Raw genomic sequence first — 19,136 nt, 5'->3', positions numbered from 1 at the left:
AGTGCAATTATATGCTGCGCACAGGAGATTACCATTTTCATAAATAATAATTACATAAATAAATGATAATCTGCTATGGAAAACAAGCTATGTTTAACAACAATGCATTGTTTAACAATATCTTTACGATGCGTGACGTCAAGATTGGTGGATTTGGCAGTAGATGTTGGCTTCATCGACTTTTAGTATGAATATATAATTGGCCGTGTCTATTCTATAACTGGTCTAAGGCTGCCACAGCTATCTAGATCTACATTTTTTGAGCATCTGCATGAGTAACATTCACTTCATCAAGATCTCAGTTCATCTAGAATCACACCGCAAATAACAATAATAAATTATTGGCCTCAAACATAATACCCCTATACTTTTTTCAATATGATGCTTATAAACGATGACCAAAGTTGTGGGTACCTTCGGGACGGTCAACAAAGGTTCTTCTCCATTATGAAATATTTTGATTTATTTATGAGACCGCGATGTCCTGTGTTGTCATAGTTACCATATCCATGAACAATGTGTTATCAGGTTGCTGGGCAGTTACAACATAACAATAAAATTTGACAATAATTAATACTTCTATTCAGATCCCTAAATTCACATTAAATATTCAATTTAGTGTACTATATAACGCTATCTAAAAATGGCTGCACTTGAAGGTAAACTTTAAATTAAGCTAGCAGAGTAGGTCTATCAATTAATATTTGATATGGATATTCAAATAGAAAATTGTTACCATATCGGTAGTCCTACATGAAGACCAACTCAAGTAGGTCTATATCATTCTATTTATCAATCTTGATCTAGCTATGTATATGTAGCCCAACAAAAGCATAATTTATTATAAACCTTTATAATCGATTTGCAATTATGTTTAATTTTTCAACGTATTATTTACATTTTTCCCTTTCTATATAACTTAGTTACCTATCTCTTTTCTGTATAGGGCTACTTTTTATAAAAAAGAAAGAAAAATAGTGACGTATCACTTGAAAATGGCATCAATGTCCGAAACTTGTGATTAAATAATTCATAAAATAAATAATTTTCTTTATATAACTTAGTTACCGTATGTATAGGAGACGTATCACTTGAAAATGGCATCAATGTCCGAAACTTGTGATTAAATAATTCATAAAATAAATAATTTTCTTTATATAACTTAGTTACCGTATGTATAGGAATCAGATTCTCGAATAGATTCTTTAAAATAAGTGTTCCTAAAAACGCTCTAAACGCGCTCCTATAAACAATCAAAACAAACAATTTTATTAGCTATTCTATATTATTAAATAGAGCAAAAAAATGGTTTTTATAATCGCTATTTCTAATATCAAACATTTGAAATAAATGAAAAATCCATTGAATATAAAAAAAATAAAATAATCTAAAAGAGAGATTAAGTATCAGGTTCTACTATACTGGTATATTAAATCCCTATTCATGTATTAAATAATTTATTCCAGTTTCTATTACTAATGATTTGGAAAAAAGAATTGCAGAGGCTTTTGAAGTGTTCGACCACAGTGGAGATAAGACTGTAGACGTGAGAGAAGTCGGAACCATAATTAGATCTTTAGGTAAGAAATAAAAAACTTCAAATCAATCATGCATTAAATGAAAAAGAATATTCACCCTCAGTGAGATGGATAAAAGTTTGCTATTGTATGTTTAACTTAAGGTATTAATTCAATCTGTTAAAAAGAAATTTGTTGATTTGATATAGAACAAACCTTTCCACAATATTTAAATGCTACTTTTTTTAGTTAATCTGGTTTGTAATGTTGATAAATAAGTCTGCACATTCAATTTAATAAAAAATGGAACAAATCTCGTCGAAAAAAATAAATAATTAAATTTGATTTTGAATGTTAGAATTGAACAAACCTTGGTATATGAATATAGTAACTATTATATATTTATGTTTTGAAGTGTGAATACATGTAAACTCTCATAACATTCACTCACATATTATAATTTCATGAATGGATGAATTTGGTAAAAGGCATTTGTAGTTATTAATAAAATAGATGACAGTACGGTAAGGTACTCTTGATTTTTCCCAGTTGATTTGAACTTTAAATTGAAAATTCTTACTTTTAAATTGCAGGTTGTTGCCCGAGTGAAGCCGAAGTGCAAGAGGTTATTGTCAGAGTTGAAGACCAGGAGACATCAGGAAGTGTGCATCTAGCTCAATTCTTACCTGTTGTGGCTCAGATCATATCTGAATACAAGTAAAATCTAACTATCAAGTAATTTGTTGGACTATCCAAAATAAAATTTTCCAAGTTTACACCGTTAGAAGAAATTATATACGACTTGATGAACTAACGCGGCATACCGCGTTTTTTTTAAATCGAAATAGAATTTTTAAATTTGCGATATAAGCTACTTCTACACTTCTAGATATGAGATTAGTTCGTTCATAGCCAATGATTGAACGTACACAAATTTGACTATTCTATCCTGGAAGAATAGTCATGCTTCCAAGCTCATAAATTATTGAAAATGAGTCGGGACCTGCATCAAGGCATCACTCTTTAATCTACTCCAATATCAAATGAGATTTATTTTGCTATTAAAACTATTCAGTTTATGTTGTTCTTTATTGTAGTTTGAAAGTAAGATGATTGATTATTACAGGACTAGACCCTCTTTATATTAGTAGAAATTAAAGTAATCTGGAAAGAGAGGAAATCTCTCTTGTTCTTTAGAAATGTAGGGTAGTGATTGATAAATGTAAATATGGGTAGTGATTGACCCCGCAGTTACCGTTACATGTTAATATCAATATCCCTGATACAGCTTTGATAATTACCGATATTGAGCTAAAAAATCAGTGGTTCTGAACCTACTTGAAAGTGCAGTTTTTTTTCATATAAATGATTAATTTTGAATTGTTCTATTTAAAACAGCTTAATTTTTTGGAGCATATTCATTATAAGTCTTCCCATTACCCTCACTAGCCTTAATAAGCCTCAAGCCATAGCCACCTCTAATACAAGGCCGCGGCCTACGATATTGCAACGTCGCAGTGTAGGCCTATAATCTAATACATAATTGGTAAAAAACATCAGCTGGTACTTTTTAAAATATTTTTCACCAATCATGTATTAGATTCTAGGCCTACACTGCGACGTTGCAATATCGTAGGCTGCGGCATTGTATTAGAGGTGGCTATGCTCTATCTCATGTTGGTTTTATCAATCCGCAATCCATAATAAAATCGTATAAACATCTGACAAGCAGACAGGAGGTGAGTAACAGAAACATATAACAAACATAAAAAATAAGACTAAACAAATATAATAATATTGTAGCAAACTGAAAATTTAACAAGGCACATTGTTTCAAATTGTAAATTACGAATTCAGATTACAGCCAGCTTCTCCCGAGGAGCTGTTGAAAGCATTCCAAACGTTGGACAAGGAAAACAAGGGCTACCTGGATCGCGAATTTCTGAGCAAGGCTATGATGGAGGAGGGCGAGCCATTCACCCAGGAGGAGATTGATGAGATGATGGCTGTGGCTGTCGACCCTGTCAACGGAACCATTCCTTATGAGTTCTACATCAACCAAATAATGGTACGAGTTATAACTGTTGTTATATTAACATTTTTAGAAATTGTTCGATTTATAGGATAACCGATAAACAACTGAGAATGAATGACTTTTGTTGGTTTGGAGTCCCTTAAGAGAAGGTCCCACCTGACCTATAAATTCAGTAACGTTATTTTTAATAACATTTCTCGGGGTATAAGTTGAATATGTAATTCATTTTACCAATCACCTTAAAATCAAAATAGAAATGATGAAAGTTTGTTTGAGATTCAGACTCTTGATAGGAAAATGAGAGAGAATGAGCTAGGAGCCAAGTCAAGATATCGTAATAATGTTTCATTTAACCACAATGTCTTGACGTATTCTTATGACGTGCTTTAATATTTTTTTTCGATTCTCTAGTATGACATTTGAAATATGATTGGCTGTTTATCACCAACATTATTATAGCCGATAAATTAATGTCGGCCGACACTCAGAATTGTTCTCAGATTGTCTAATCCTTACTAAAAGCTAGTACTCAGCCAATCGGAGAACAATTCTGAGTGTCAGCTGATATTCGGTAAGGGTGAAAATGGCCTATAAATGGCACCTATGGGCGCAACCTGCTATAGACCAACTGCGCAATTGGAACTCAATATGACTAGATTGAGTGATAGATTACTCCTGAGATTATTTTTTGTTTCTTTACTTCCAGATTAATATTCAACCAAATATCTATAGTTTGATTCCGAAAGTAGAAGAGATTCATAAACGAAAATTGGGCGAAGGACTGATTGAGACTGATGAAATAAATTGAATGCATTTCCATACATGTAGCATGCATCCTGTTTAAAAATTTTCATTTTCAAGAGTGGAGGATGCGAATGTACAAGCATCGTTTTCTCAAAATAAAATTTACATTAATAAAATGTTAAATATAATTTCAATAGAAATAACTAATTTGATATTTCTATGACTTACGAATTTATATAAGAAGTAAATAAAAATAACTGAGGTGTTATTTCTATAACTTCCAAAAAATGTTTAGGTTCTTTTAATCCAAATGAAGGTGGAATATCTATGGATTTGATATTGCTTGAAGATGTACTGAATAAGTTCAAGTCTGAAACTTTTTCAAAAAATTGACTTCGAACCAGAGTAATTGATCAACGTTAATATGAAATTTTATTTCCCTTTATCCGGGATTTGAATTTTCAATTCAAATAGTATGCTCTTTAGATTTACATCGCTCAATAAGTTACTTGCTTACTGTACAAAACATATATCAACTTTTCACAATAAGAAGCCAATTCATATTAAGGAAAATAAGCTTTTATTTATACAATTCCAACAACGATAAAAAATTGTTTTATTCATTTCAAGAGAAAATGTGTAGATCTAATATATCACATCATTCGTGCTTGGATACCATTACACAGATAACCGTTCAGTCTTTAATATTGTTTCTATCAAAAAGACAAGGAAATATGAACATTCTAAGTTGCAAATGAAAACTGACATACAATGAAGAACTTAACAGATTTCAAACTGAATTGAAATAGTAATAGAACTTAAAATTTTTTGAGGGATCGAAAACATCTCAAACTTTTGAAAATTGGGTTTGGATTTTTGGATTGGGATAGACTGAATCACTGTTTTCGTTGAGAAAAATGATATTATCGAATAAAATAAATTCTATAGAGTACATTGAAAGGGTGGAAGAGTTACACAAATGAGGGAATATACGGCATGTGTAACAGCTAAAACTGATCAAGAAGTAATTAAAAACACACAAAACTGTACTAAACTGTACCGTTACCTACCGTGACATTTATGAAGTTCTTGATTATTCTACGTTGTTTGATATAAAAATGATAAATACTGTATTTTACATTTGAGGTGGGATTTCTCCTATTTATGAATTACAACTTTGAGAATGTTGGTGGAGGACTTTTAGTGGCCTGAGCGACTGTCGCATTCATAAAATCATCGCTTTGCAGCATCGTCTGATTCCAGTCGGCCTAAAAAAATGAGAATGAACTTTGATGAATGATATATTTAAAGACATTCATTAAACATAGAATACGTTTTAATCTATGAATTAATACACTTACATACAATAGATATTTAGTAAAAGTACGATTATATAATATATATGATGTTTGTATGATGCTCTTGTCAGTATGTATGTACGTATGTATGTTAAGATTACTTTTGATATTGAGGAAATTACAAAAATATTTTTGATATATTTTAAATTCTGAACTGAGTGGATTATTACAGACAAGAGACAACTAAACTGAAAGCGTCATCAATTAAATATAAAAAGGCTAAGTGAAGCTGATTGTGTGATCCAAAAAAGAGAGAGTATTAGTTTCTATTAGGTCCACATTATCAAAATATATTGAAAATTGGACTTCTTGAAGCGACATTATGAATATCTGTTAAATATCAAGATACATTCAGTTTCTAAAAAATATATTACATCTCTAAACAAGGTTACTTCTAATACGAAAATAAACAGTCAAAGTAATACGATTCTATACGTGAGAATATAAAACTCGTTTAATCAACAAGACGAACAAATTCTATAGAAGAAAACGCGACTCAGGCAAACAAAGAATAACAAAAATATTTATAGGCGAATCGGAAAAAAATGTTATCATCAAAATGTTTTGTGGTGGCCTTTGAGTTTAATATTCAACGAGAGGTTTTTAGCTCATTGGTATAACAAAAGATTTTACCTCTATAATATGGTGATTTTAGTTTGTATAATTTTAGAACTTCAAAAGAGAATTTATATTTTGTAGTTGTCAAGTTGATTATTCATAATCTAATGGAAGTATTCTAATGAAGAATTATTTAGTAATAAACGATTATTCTGAAAGTTATATATCTTATCAAGATCTATCACGTCAATTTAAAGGGAAAAATCATCCATTAACGTTTTACTCTTCACATGTTCTGTACTCTTTTGACACATAAATTAAGAAAATGAAACTTTCTGGCAGATGGCATTGGAAGCTTATTCTGCGTACCTACGAAAATTGAACTCTTCAAATTATATCAAACTGAATTTTATTTTTCAGGTGGACTAAGAGAGACGACTGGTGCAGTTTGACGACTTATTACATGACTTAACAACTACCAATAAGTGCAAATATTTCTAAGGTGTTTTAGTATCTCCTAGTTTGAAAGTGCTTTAGGTAAACCTCACTTGACTAAATATCTATCTAATAGAGATATATTGATAATAGACGTACACACTCAACAGTAGCCTTTTTACGTACAATAATGGAGGCAGACATCACTGGCGAATAAATAATTCTTAAGAATGGCATTTTCAAGTGAATATTTTTTATATATTCAATAATACATATTTTTATATCAATCAATTTTTTAATGCCCGCCGCAGCAGTAATATTCAAGTTATAAATTTGAGATTATTGTGTGGGAGAATTTTCCTATAGTACAAAGAACTCCTAAACTTCTATGATGAGACAAACCCCTGATTTAAACGTTAAATTCAGTGATAAACGATTGAGCATGATCACATGATCCAATAAGTTGAGTAAAAAGTTGATTTCAATGACAGTGCAAGGTTTACTTACAATATGGTCCAGGCCTTCTTGAACAGTGTGATCCCTCGAGTAGATCAGATTTCTCTTGGTTCCTTGCACAGCAACGGGACTTTTCTCAGCGATGACAACACCAAGCTCAATTGCTCCTTGCAATAAACTAAAAGATTGCACTATTAGAATTTGATTATACAAAAAAATAAAGTAGTCACTAATTTGATACGTCTAGTTTTAAAATATTTTTCTTATACATAATTACTTCTAGTTATATAATAACTGAAGAATTTTTGTTGACATGTGTATGGAAAAATGTAACTAAAAGACATGCACATTATAAATAAATGAAAAGCAAAGATACAGTGTGTTTCTGCAAGTGAATTTGTATGTGAATTGAAGTAATAAAATTAAATTAGATGAATATGGTTATTGATGTTACCTTTCAACGTTGTTGAAAACTTTGCTCACAAGGCCACTTTCTTTGGCTTCACTGGCTTGAAGTTTGCGGCAGGTGAAAGCCAACTCATTCACGAAGCTGGCGCTTCCGACAATACGTGGCAACCGTTGCAGAGTTCCAACATCCGCAGCCATGCCTACAAACATAGAAAAAACTCTTTCAAAATAGAACAAACTTATTATTCAAAAGAAATCAACAATAGTGTTATTTTTTTATAGAATTGTGTATTTTATGATAAATATTCTCAGCTTAGAACAGGAAAGATTATTGTTATACCATAAAAGTATACAAGTAACATGAGGTTTCTACTTCAACCATGTTGAAAATGATAGAGTGAAAAATTTACTGGAATCGTATTCCATTGAAAATAAAGTAGCCTACCAAACAGAAGAAAACCCTAGAATCCTATTATATTAAGCGAGCAATTTCTGTATATATCTGGTTATTTATGTTTTACGGATCTCGAAAACTGCTTTAACGATTTTCACGAAATTTGGAACATAGTAGATTTATGATATAAAGATTCTATTGCACTAGGTCTCATTCTTTGGAAAACTCGCTGAACGACATTAAAAGGATAATTAATCCTTGGAAAACAGATGATAATTTCGTCGTCTCTCGATAACAGAAGATGCGTGTGCCTGTGTGGAAGAGACAGAATTATTTCCAGCTGTGTAATCATAATCAATCAGCGAGAAATTTTATCTAGCTAGACAATTTTTAATCGATTTGATCAACATAATCTGATTTGTTGACATGACATGATAATGCTCCTAAACTAGAGTATATCATAATTTTCAAAGTTGATCATTGACCGAGCGAAGTGAGGTCTAAGATTCAAGTCGCCGGTTTGGCATTTCTCTTAATGTTTAAATGTTTATATGTTGCGCATTTACGGCGAAACGCGGTAATAGATTTTCATGAAATTTGACAAGTGTGTTCCTTTTTTAATTGCGCGTCGACGTATATACTAGTAGTTCTGTGAACAGTAGACCTCACGCAGTATTCTCATCCACAAATACCTGATGTCAACTGTTTTAAATGTTAACAAACTCAGTTCACGTTTGAATTTGTATTCCATATGATATAATTCATCCAGTTCCGTGATCTTTCTATCTGATGAAAATTAATTTTTTAGAATCAAAATTATTATAATTTCTCCAGCATTATTTAGTTCATTTGTTTATTTTTATTCACCTATTAAATTAGTTTTATCGAATGTGAGAATATTGATACTGATGGGAACGCATAATAATACCATGACTGCAAAACAAATGAAACCAAAGACATTAAAGCTGCGATTAGACTAAATTTATTTAAAAAATGTTAATAACTCAATCCTTATAGATTATATTAGATTGAACATAACTTATCATACACATGATGAACATATGTGTTTGTCAACTTCCGTTCAATCTAATAGAATCTATAAGGATTAAGTTATAACCATTTTGTTAATAACTTTGGTGTAAACATCCAGCTTAAAGATGCATACCTCTTTAATGTCTTTTTGATTGAAACTATAGACCTTATACAAATACAGTAATAGACTGGCTTCTCCACACATCTGTGTAATCACTTGTCAGCTGATTTATGATGAATAATTCTATAGTCTGATTTTTACTCAATATTGGCGTATGAAGGATGCTTCTTTTTCCTTTTATGTTATCCTTGAAATGCAAAATTTCCAAAAACCTTGTTGACCGAACGAAGTGAGGTCTAAGATTCAAGTCGACGGTTTGGCATTTCTCTTAATGTTTAAATGTTTATATGTTGCGCATTTACGGCGAAACGCGGTAATAGACTTTCATGAAATTTGACAGGTATATTCCTTTTTAAATTGCGCGTCGACGTATATACAAGGTTTTTGGAAATTTTGCATTTCAAGGATAATATAAAAGGAAAAAGGAGCCTCCTTCATACGCCAATATTACAATAAAAATCAGACTATAGATATTATTCATCATAAATCAGCTGACAAGTGATTACACAGATGTGTGGAGAAGCCAGTCTATTGCTGTATTTCCATAAGGTCTATAGTTTCAATCAGGTACTTGTGGATGAGAATACTGCGTGAGGTCTACTGTTCTACTACTACTGGTCTACTACTTTGGGGTTTTTCAAAGTAATGTTTATGCTCGTCAAGGTAACTTAACCAAAAAATATGAACATTTTTCAACATGCTAGGACTGTTTTAGTTTCAATCAATACGACAAAAAAATACAAACCTATGTCAACCTCCTTCACTTGAAACCAAGCATCTTCAGTACAATATCTAATGTCAGTGGCACAGATCAAGTCCCACCCCTCCTCCAATACATGCTCCATGTATTGCTCCAATAACTGGTTTATTACACTGTCAAACAACAACATTTATCAGATTATTGACGTCCAAATCATTGTTATGTAACAAATTGAAATAGTAGCCTATTCATAGAGATTTATTTTAAATTACTTATGTAATTAGTGTATAATTATAATATACAAAAAAGCAATTATCATATCACAAATGTTACTATAAAACTATTTCACTTGAAAAACACAAAAAGACTACTTATAGAATGAACATTATACTTGTAGAATTCACACTGTATTGAGATATCTCATAAGTTGTGCTTTCATTTTCAGTCAACCATAGTGTGGTGTGGCAGTCATAGTAAGGCTGACTAAAAAAAGCAAAGCTTTCGAAATATTTCAATACAATGGCAGTCAAATAAATAATTACCTAATCACTTTTTTGGTAAGGGTTACTCGAATTTATTTAAAAATTGGAAAATCAAAGTACCCTTTCTTGTTTTGATTATAATACGATTTTCAAGTTAACCTCACTTGAAAAATGTTGTGAGAAATAGAATAAAGTTTAAAAAGGGTAATTTGATTCATTTTTTACATGAATAATTAATTACCTATTCTTAATTTTATCTTAAATGGGAAGCAAGTGTAAAGCCGGCTCCACACGCTAGGCGGGAACACGATCAGACTAATCTTCAGAGTTCCGGACTTCAGTACAAAAAATCAAATATAACATTTTTCTGGGTTGGCCTCAGATGTGGAACTGGCTCCCCAATGTATCATCACTTTTGACAGTTGTAATTTGTGTCACCCTACGGCCATTCCTCTTACATTTTGTTGGCTCGATTTGACTGAGAGAATTATTGAAGTCCAGATAAAAAAGAAAAGTGGAAAAATTCAATGAGATTATCTACAAGTTTGTTACCACAGAAGTTATTGAGCTAATTCAGAAAATGTAATACTGTATTGATTCTTTGACATCAATACATTATTATTAAAAATGAATAGAGCAAATTTATTGAATGAACTCTCATATCCAAATAAAAATGAATGCTCAAAAACAGCATCAATGATATGAGATTGGTTAATTTGAATAAATCTGAGAATCAACAACTGATGACCATATTGATAATATTGCCTAATCAGAATAACATGCCATATCGATCCTGAACAGGAACTGGAAGGCACCTAATTGGTCAAATAAAGTATAATTATACACATTTCGGCGTGACTTTTTTTTAATAATCTTGATAGAAATTGAAGGTTACATGATGGCAGTGAATCGGAAGGTAAATTTTAAATGGTGATAGCATCAAACAAAATTGGTGGAGTATTATTGCGATTATCATACAAGATACAATATTTCTGACATTTCTCTTCACATAATGATGATTCTAGATTATGATGGATACTTATAATTAGCAAAGCATGATTTGTTGGACTCACCTTTTCTAGAGATGTTATCGAGTCTTGATATAAATGAATCATTTTGTTGAGAATCTTACATCGCCTAGCTACATCATCTTGATCTGCCAACTCGGCAGCTATTTTTGACATATCCATTAAATCAATTCCTGTAAAAAAAAATCAATAATAAATATCTATGATGGAGATTAATTCTGCTCAATCATTCATGGAATTAAGCTAGATATAATAAATATTTTGGCTTGATATGATTAAAATATTACTTGATTAATTACATATTAGCATCAAACATTACTAAACTGTATCATTATGGAGATCTGTAGAATTATCATAACTTGTTATTAAAGAAACCAATCAGCATGCTTTTATGAAAATCACAATTTATTCCAAATCAAGTATGATTATTCACAGAGAGTATTACAGCATTGCATTTTGCCTAAGTGGTTTGCAATCTCATGTAATGAGGTATAGATTAGTTTTGATTAAAGCAGCCCACTGCATACGATGCCTCTAATTAACAACGGGCAAGGCAAGTTTCATTAATATACGAGCCCACATTGCATAACATATAAGACATAACATCTTATAACATATAAGAGCTCACATTGCCGCGTCACACCGAACGTGAAGCAATAATTATTGGGTGAGCGTTCAGCCTAAAACTGGAAATTAACTTTTTTCTTATTGAATAAGCTCTAAAAAAAGCTGGTCACAGTAGCAGTAGATCTCAACTAGACTACAAAACCAATCAGAACGAATCTAGTTCTAGGTTACAAAGGAACAAATCTGAACTTTTAAAAGATTGATCATGAAAATAGTTTATAGACGAGGCCCTCGATTTTACAAAATTTGAATGTAATATAATTGGAGATTTTCCATTCTACAATCACCAGTCAAAATCCGACGAAATTTGAAATTAAACCATTTAAATCAAGTATATCAATAATCGAGATTACTTCAATATTTCAGTGTATAATCTTTACAATGAATACGGTACCTGTTGTGAAGTGTTTCCCAATTCCTGATAGAATGATCACTCTACAGTCACCATTATAAGCTAGTTCTTGGAAGCACTTCCCGATTTCACTGTGAACAAGAATACGTGCTTTTGTGATAGCCATGCTCAGTTGAAATGCAATTTATTATAAATAATTATTGTGATAAAGGCTGCTTGAATGTTTTACAGAAAATTAGGTACTGGTACCCTTATTATATTCTGTATAAAACATGACTAGTTTCAGCTAGTATATTTTCAAAATAATATTTTTTGTAAACAAATATTAACTTTTTAGCAGCAATGCTAATTACATTGATATTAATTTACAATTTATTATATTCATTTCCTGTTTTGGATGAACACGTTAAGGCGTCGGTCCCGGCTGCCTAAAAAACAGTCGTTAGGTCATGTCAGAGGCCCTGGAATTGATCAATTGTGACCTGAAAACTCTGACACCAGGAGACCTGAGCCAGCCAGGTCACTCGATATTATTTCCTATTATGTTCTAAGGAATAAATTGATTTTAAAATTTTGTAAGTCATTGATCTGTAAGTTAAATTGATGAATGGCTCATTACATTATTATAATTTTCATTCATTAATATAATTGATTTATTGCGTTTTAAGTTTGACCGTTGGTCATTTCTATCATATGCAACCGTGAACATATAAACATGTTCATATTCGATAACATTCATAGGATTATGCTTCTCAAGCTCTACAGCTCCTATAAAAATGACGTTCTATGTTTAAAGCATAATACAAAAAGTACCTACATCCACATGGTTTGATTCATAGCATTGTATTTGTCAGGCCTCTGCAGCTGCACATGGTAGACGAATGGCTTTTCAACGGTCAATTTCAAAGTCTTATACTGCGAGCAAGCCTCACTGGACATCTTCGATGAACATATTGTTTTGATCATGGATTGGCTTCCTGAGAAATGGAATATACTGATTTCACATAACATTGTAATACAAAACACAATTTATGAAATAATATAAGAAAATAAATAGGCTACATCATGACATTTATTTGTATACACTATTCCAAGTTTATGATTGAATTGTATATAAAAATCATAGGCATACTTAGAGAGACTGCAAAATCGTTATATTCCATCTAGTTCCAATGTCAAGTTATCAGAAAACAGGAGCAAAACAGGAAAACCTCCTAATATGTGATCAACTAAAGTTATGACTTTTTACGAACAGTAAGAGTAAATATTAAAGGAATTATTAAGAAATATTAATAAATTAATATAATTATTAATATAATATAATTAATTGATAATACATTAATTCTCATTAAAGGAATAAGAAGAAATATTAAACGTACAATAAACACCACTACATTGTTGAAAAAATTGTACTTTGCTTTGAGGAAATTGCAGCACAAATAATATTGATTCCGAATTGTAAGATAAAAGAGTTGTATGTTTTCAGAATTCGAATGACAAAAGAATGTGCTTCATGTTATTACTAGAAAAATATATTTCTACTGGTTGATAATTGACGGGTTTTAAATTTAGATAACTTAAGCCTGGTTTTCATTAATAGAGTTAGTGGTAGAGTTTCCTGGGCAAGTACTAACTATCTTGTGAACTCTCCTAATGAAAACGTTCATGGTAGAGTAGAGTCATGGTAGAATATTAGTTTTTAGTAGAGTAAAGTGGGATAGCACCGTGGGATAGTACTCTACCACTTGCCTTACCCTACTACCGCTTCTCACTCTACTCTACCACTACCATACTATTCTAAAGAAAACAGTCTCCAGATAGTTGAGTAGAGTCGTGCCGTAGGCTATCAAGTTTAAGTGTTTAGTGTTATTTATTAAAAAGTATTAATTTATTAAAGTGTTAATAAGTATTTAAGTGTTAATCTATTAAAAAATATTGAAATTTTAAGGCTAGTTCTGTTCACTAGACAACACACTTTACCTACTATTCTTAATTGTAGTGAAAACAGTTACTGGACCAAGTAAGTAGAGCAGAGTTAGCTCGGTAGAGTTAGTATGCCAGTTACTCGACCACCAACTCCACTAGTAAAAACCAGACTTTAAAGAGAATTTATTAAAAAATGGATAATAAGCTAATAAAAAAGTTGCAAAGAAGATGAAATCGTACGCAACAGGAGATGAAATCATATGCAATAATACTCACCATTGAGAGTAATTCTTGAATTAAGAATTGATCGAAACATGTTTCTATTTGAATCTGGAATAAATAAAAATAAATTAAAAAATAATCCGATGACTTTTATTGGTACTTTGCGGATAGTTCCGCCCCACACTCCACCTTTTTCACAAAGTTATGATTCCAGTTACGAGCCAACAATTATTTTCAGATAGGTACCAAACAATCGGATAAGAGTTAATGAACTAGATAGAGATAATCTATTTACTTTCAAACAAAATGAAATTAACAGATCACCTTCACATGACTCTTGAGAACATGGGTTACTCCAAAGTTCTCAAACCTTTTCTCTGAAAATATTGAAGAATGTATTCAAATCTAAAACCCTGGATTGTAACCTGATTGGAAGCTTATTCTTTCAAATATTGTCAGGAAGCAGTCATTTTTAATTATTTGACCATACACCATAATAATTATCGATCCAAGATATTTATCAACACGGCGAAACTACTACCGTTGAAATAGTATGCAATTAGTATACTTTGATAAGCAATATCATATTGTGATCGTCATATACTGTGCTTTGGAAAGGGTTATTATATTTTATCTATTTCCGTTGATCAATTGACATCAAGGAAGCAAATACTTTAGTACAACAATCCACTTCCCTGGAATATAGTAGCTACAGATAGCAACAATACCGCTATACTCAAGAGCCTGCACGCCAAATATCATACAGACTGTGCAATATGTGCATGTGCATTTTCTGGGCATATGTGAGCATTGGCGCAAGCACGAAGAAACTGAGTTCTATCACAGTATTAGCAGCACAGGTTGGTCCATTATACAATGCAGGGATACTATGAGTTTTGGGGGTACTGCTGTTTGTGTGGAGGAAAAGTGAAGTCTGATGTAAAATCTGTTGATTTAAAAAGATTTCGTTTTGTCTCTGTCATAGAACTCTTTGCAGTGTTGTATTTGAGTTGCTCACTTTTTATTTTAACAATGTACAGATCACCAAAAGGTGATATCAATTCTTTCTTTGACATGTTGGAGGAATGTCTAGGTCATCTGAATTTTCTACAGAACCAGGTAGTTATGTGTGGCGATTTTAATATACATCAGGAGAATTCTAGTGTTCTGGAAAATCAATACACAGTTCTTTTCGGGAGCTATAGTCTTGTCATCGGCAACTGGCCCCCAACTAGAGGAACCGTTTGTCTGGGTACGGTTGCAACAACGCTGGTGATTGAACCAGTTGTGGCGGATCATCAGTCCCTGCTAATAGATGTTGTTGGCCAGTCCGAAACAGAAAGAGTCAATCTGAATGATTCTGTAAACACAGGTTTGCCCATAGAAGAATTAATGATAACAACCTACCTATTTTTGTCGGAATGCTTGAGAGAATTAACTGGAGTCTTTGTATCAATGTTGTAATCAAAGTATTTTATGTGTATGTTAGACAACTTCTTCCCAAAAAGAGTGAGGCGGTTTACTGGGAGGAGGAATGAACCTTTCAGTCATGTTGATAAGTCATGGTATACAGCAGACTTGGCTAGTATTAGAATCCTTGTTATCATATTGCCAACAATATGTAAAAGAATGCCATAACTGCAGAGTATAGAAACAAGTTCTTTTCAGCTCATCTCAGACTGGAGAAGATATTATCAACAGAATATTATCAACTCAAAGAGCATCTGGAATGAAAGTCGTATTAAGAATACTCCAAACCCATGCAGAGCAGCTTGGAATGTTATCAACAGCTCCAAAAACAAGAAAGTTGTACTGACAGAGGAGGTGCAAGTCCTCGTGACTTCAAAAATGTTTTTATTTATTCAGTGGCTGGAATAGTTGAGGCTCTCACCGGTTCACCTGATGATGCAGACAACTGCATCTTCTTATGAATCATGTACCTGTCAGCGATTGTAGTTTTGTGAAGTGGGAGAGGATTTCCACAGTTGACCTGATAAAATAGTCCAAGGTCTAAGGGATATAAGAATTCAACTAGTCCTGACATTTATGGAATCTCAACAGTGTTGATTAAGTCAATAATTTATGTTTTAGCTGTGCTATTGAGTAAATTGATATATGCGACTGTTTGGATTCTGGAGTTTTCCCCAAGGAGCTGAAAAATCAAGGACAATCCACTCTTCAAAAAAAGGTGATCTTGATGAATTATCAAATTTCGAGCCAGTCTCGATAATAATTCCAATATTTGACAAGCTCATGGAATCGGTTATGTATGTTCAGCTTTCAATGTATTTTGAGAGTAATTCCATCTTCCAACCTCAGCAGTATGGATTCCGTCAGGGGAGATCAACCACAGGAGCTGTGCGGTATTTGGTGGAGTCGGTTATTGGGGCAATGGAGGGCAGGCAGTCGGTCTCCGTTGCTTCATGTTATTTGACCAAAGCATTCTACTGTATCTCGCATGAGATACTTCTGAGGTATGGGATATGTAGAGTTCCCCTGAGAACCATAGAGGATTACATCCTAATATATTGCAGGTGACATCGGTGAATGGTGCGTAATCACGGTCAAGGGAGGTAATCTATGTAGTGCCACATGGATCGATTTTTGGTCCTCTGTTGTTCCTTGTATTCATCAACGACTTCAGTGTGCATGGTAGAGCCTAATTGTTTGATTGTTTGCTCATGACACCACCCTGCTGGCCCAGGATGAGGAGCCCCAAACTGTTGTTGCTCAGTCAAACCTACTAGTAGAAAAGGCTAGCCAGGGGTTTAAATAAAATAAACTGTGTTTGAATGAGGGAAAACACAGAACCTGGTGTGCACCTTGAAGGTGTGGTCAGCAGGTGAGGTGGAGGTCAAACTCTTGGATTTTTGTAATGAACCTCATTCTATCATGGGAGCAACATATTGGCATGCTGTGCAATCGACTGGCTTGGGTGACACTTTTGAAGCGGAAAATGAAGCAACATGTCCCGGCCAACTACTTGATTTCCATATGGGCTGTTCCATAGTCATATAAGCTATGGAATAGTAGCCTACTATGGGGCCATGCGGGTAGCTGTGAAAGGATTCTTCTTGTAGAGAAGAAGGTATTCCGTGTTATCACGTTATCTCATTACCTGGAGCACTGCGGCTAATCTTCAAACGTTTGAGAATACTAACAATCTACAGTCAGTAAGTACATCGGCTAACAATAATAATGTAGCACTGATCTAGGTGAACGCGGAAAACGAAGGTTTCGTCGAGAACGATTTTGACGGGAAAGACGGGTGGTCACGTGATTTATTCGCGTTCTATAATAGGCACTTTACACGTCCGAAAATTGTTCTACTGCAGCGAGTGCGTTGCTTGTTGAGCCAACATTTTTAATGTCTTGTTCGCCGTTTCTGTAAGAGTCCGTCTCCAAGCACCGCGCAAGATTAGAACCAATCGAATTGTGTTTTGAAGTGTGCGTCTGGTAGGGTAGGGGGTGAGGAAACAGGGGTACCACTAGGGGGTACTACCACAGAAAGGTATAGCTCCCTACGACTTCTAAGGAGGGAGATTCATGCCTTCCAGGAGAGGTTCCATTTGCACCGCAACGACACCAGGAGACGAGGCAACATTGACTCTAAAATTTTTCAACAGACTGCCGATTTTTATTTGTGAGCTGGAGTATAGGAAGTTTTGTAGGCTACTACGTGAGAAACTCAACAACTACCCTCTGTACTCACGGAGAGAGTATGAAACCAGTGGACTTCTGGAACAGTTTGAGACTGTTTCATAGTTTGGAGTTGCATTCCATCTACAGAGCCATATGAAACGAGCAATCTGCAGCCATCCCAAGTTATTTGTTTTCAATATTGTTTTAAACTTTGACAAAGTCTGTCTGGTCATGGATTGAATATTCTGAATCCCAAAAAAACTAACGCCTGTACTTTAGTATATGGGCCGCAGAATCAAGAATTGATACCTATATATCGATGGAAGAGGTCAAGACAAATCCAAAAATATCTTTAATCTGTTGCCGATTTTGAAGAATTGGCTAAAGAAACATGGCAACAGATTGAAATAATTTATTTATATTTTTATTTTAAATATTTTTTTTGGTCATAAATTTATTAGGTTAATTAAATCTTAAGTTATATAGGCTATTATTTGACAAGGAATTTAATAAAACTGGTTTCAAGATCCTATCTTTAACAGTTAGTAAAATATTTTTAAAATGGACATAACTTAAGTCGTAGGCTACCCGATATCTACATTTTACAGTAAATTAAGGCATTTTTTATAATATTAATAGACGGTTAAGGGTTAAACGTATTACCAGTTTATTCACTCATCCACGCAAGGTTCTGGTTGTACTTACCAAAAAGATGGAATTTTCTATCTATAAAGCATATATCAGCCTACTTGCTTGCAAATTAAAGTTTACTCAAAGGTTATAATGATGACTTTTAAAAATACCTACTTTTGACATGTAAATTAGGAATTATCAATGACCAAAACAAATTACTTACCGTATCTTTTAATTGAATAATATTATCTGCGGTTAAAAATGTTATTAATCTAAAATAGGACGATCATTGATAATTAAAATTCTTTTGAACTTTATCACTGGGTTTTGTTTGGTGTTTCAACTTTTAATATTTTAGAGGTTAGTGTCTCTGATCTGACTTCGTTCAAAAAGGTAATCATTTCCCAATTTCGATCTATTCATTGAAAGCGATAGCCGATACCTACTCTATCGATCTTGAACTGGT

General features: G+C 32.9%; 2 protein-coding genes across 3 annotated transcripts; one reads left to right on the top strand and one right to left on the bottom strand.

Annotated features, from left to right (window-relative positions):
* The first annotated feature begins 353 nt into the window (after positions 1–353).
* LOC111046632 (dynein regulatory complex protein 8) lies at positions 354–6,881 on the top strand. 2 transcript variants are annotated; one of them, XM_039424677.1, is made up of 5 exons: positions 354–659; positions 1,467–1,580; positions 2,111–2,234; positions 3,375–3,585; positions 4,259–4,907. In XM_039424677.1, exons 1-5 carry the CDS (start codon positions 644–646, stop codon positions 4,358–4,360), a joined length of 567 nt encoding a protein of 188 aa, XP_039280611.1. In that variant the 5' UTR covers positions 354–643; the 3' UTR covers positions 4,361–4,907. The 2 variants fall into 2 exon arrangements, with proteins under 2 accessions (XP_039280611.1, XP_039280612.1); XM_039424678.1 differs by lacking the exon at positions 4,259–4,907 and adding an exon at positions 6,633–6,881 and having other exon boundaries at positions 442–659.
* Positions 4,854–19,062, bottom strand: LOC111046631 (delta(3,5)-Delta(2,4)-dienoyl-CoA isomerase, mitochondrial). The gene is given in 10 exon segments (XM_022332220.2): positions 4,854–5,564; positions 7,155–7,281; positions 7,558–7,711; positions 9,804–9,876; positions 9,878–9,931; positions 11,314–11,441; positions 12,290–12,378; positions 13,065–13,224; positions 14,450–14,503; positions 18,894–19,062. Coding segments are annotated over 9 exon segments (924 nt in total). The 5' UTR covers positions 14,490–14,503; positions 18,894–19,062; the 3' UTR covers positions 4,854–5,465.
* Positions 19,063–19,136: the final 74 nt, after the last annotated feature.

Source organism: Nilaparvata lugens, chromosome 3 (genome assembly GCF_014356525.2).
Source record: "Nilaparvata lugens isolate BPH chromosome 3, ASM1435652v1, whole genome shotgun sequence".
Taxonomy (NCBI): domain Eukaryota; kingdom Metazoa; phylum Arthropoda; class Insecta; order Hemiptera; family Delphacidae; genus Nilaparvata; species Nilaparvata lugens.
Note: the sequence above shows the minus strand (reverse complement) of the source record. Positions and strands in the feature narration are given on the sequence as shown.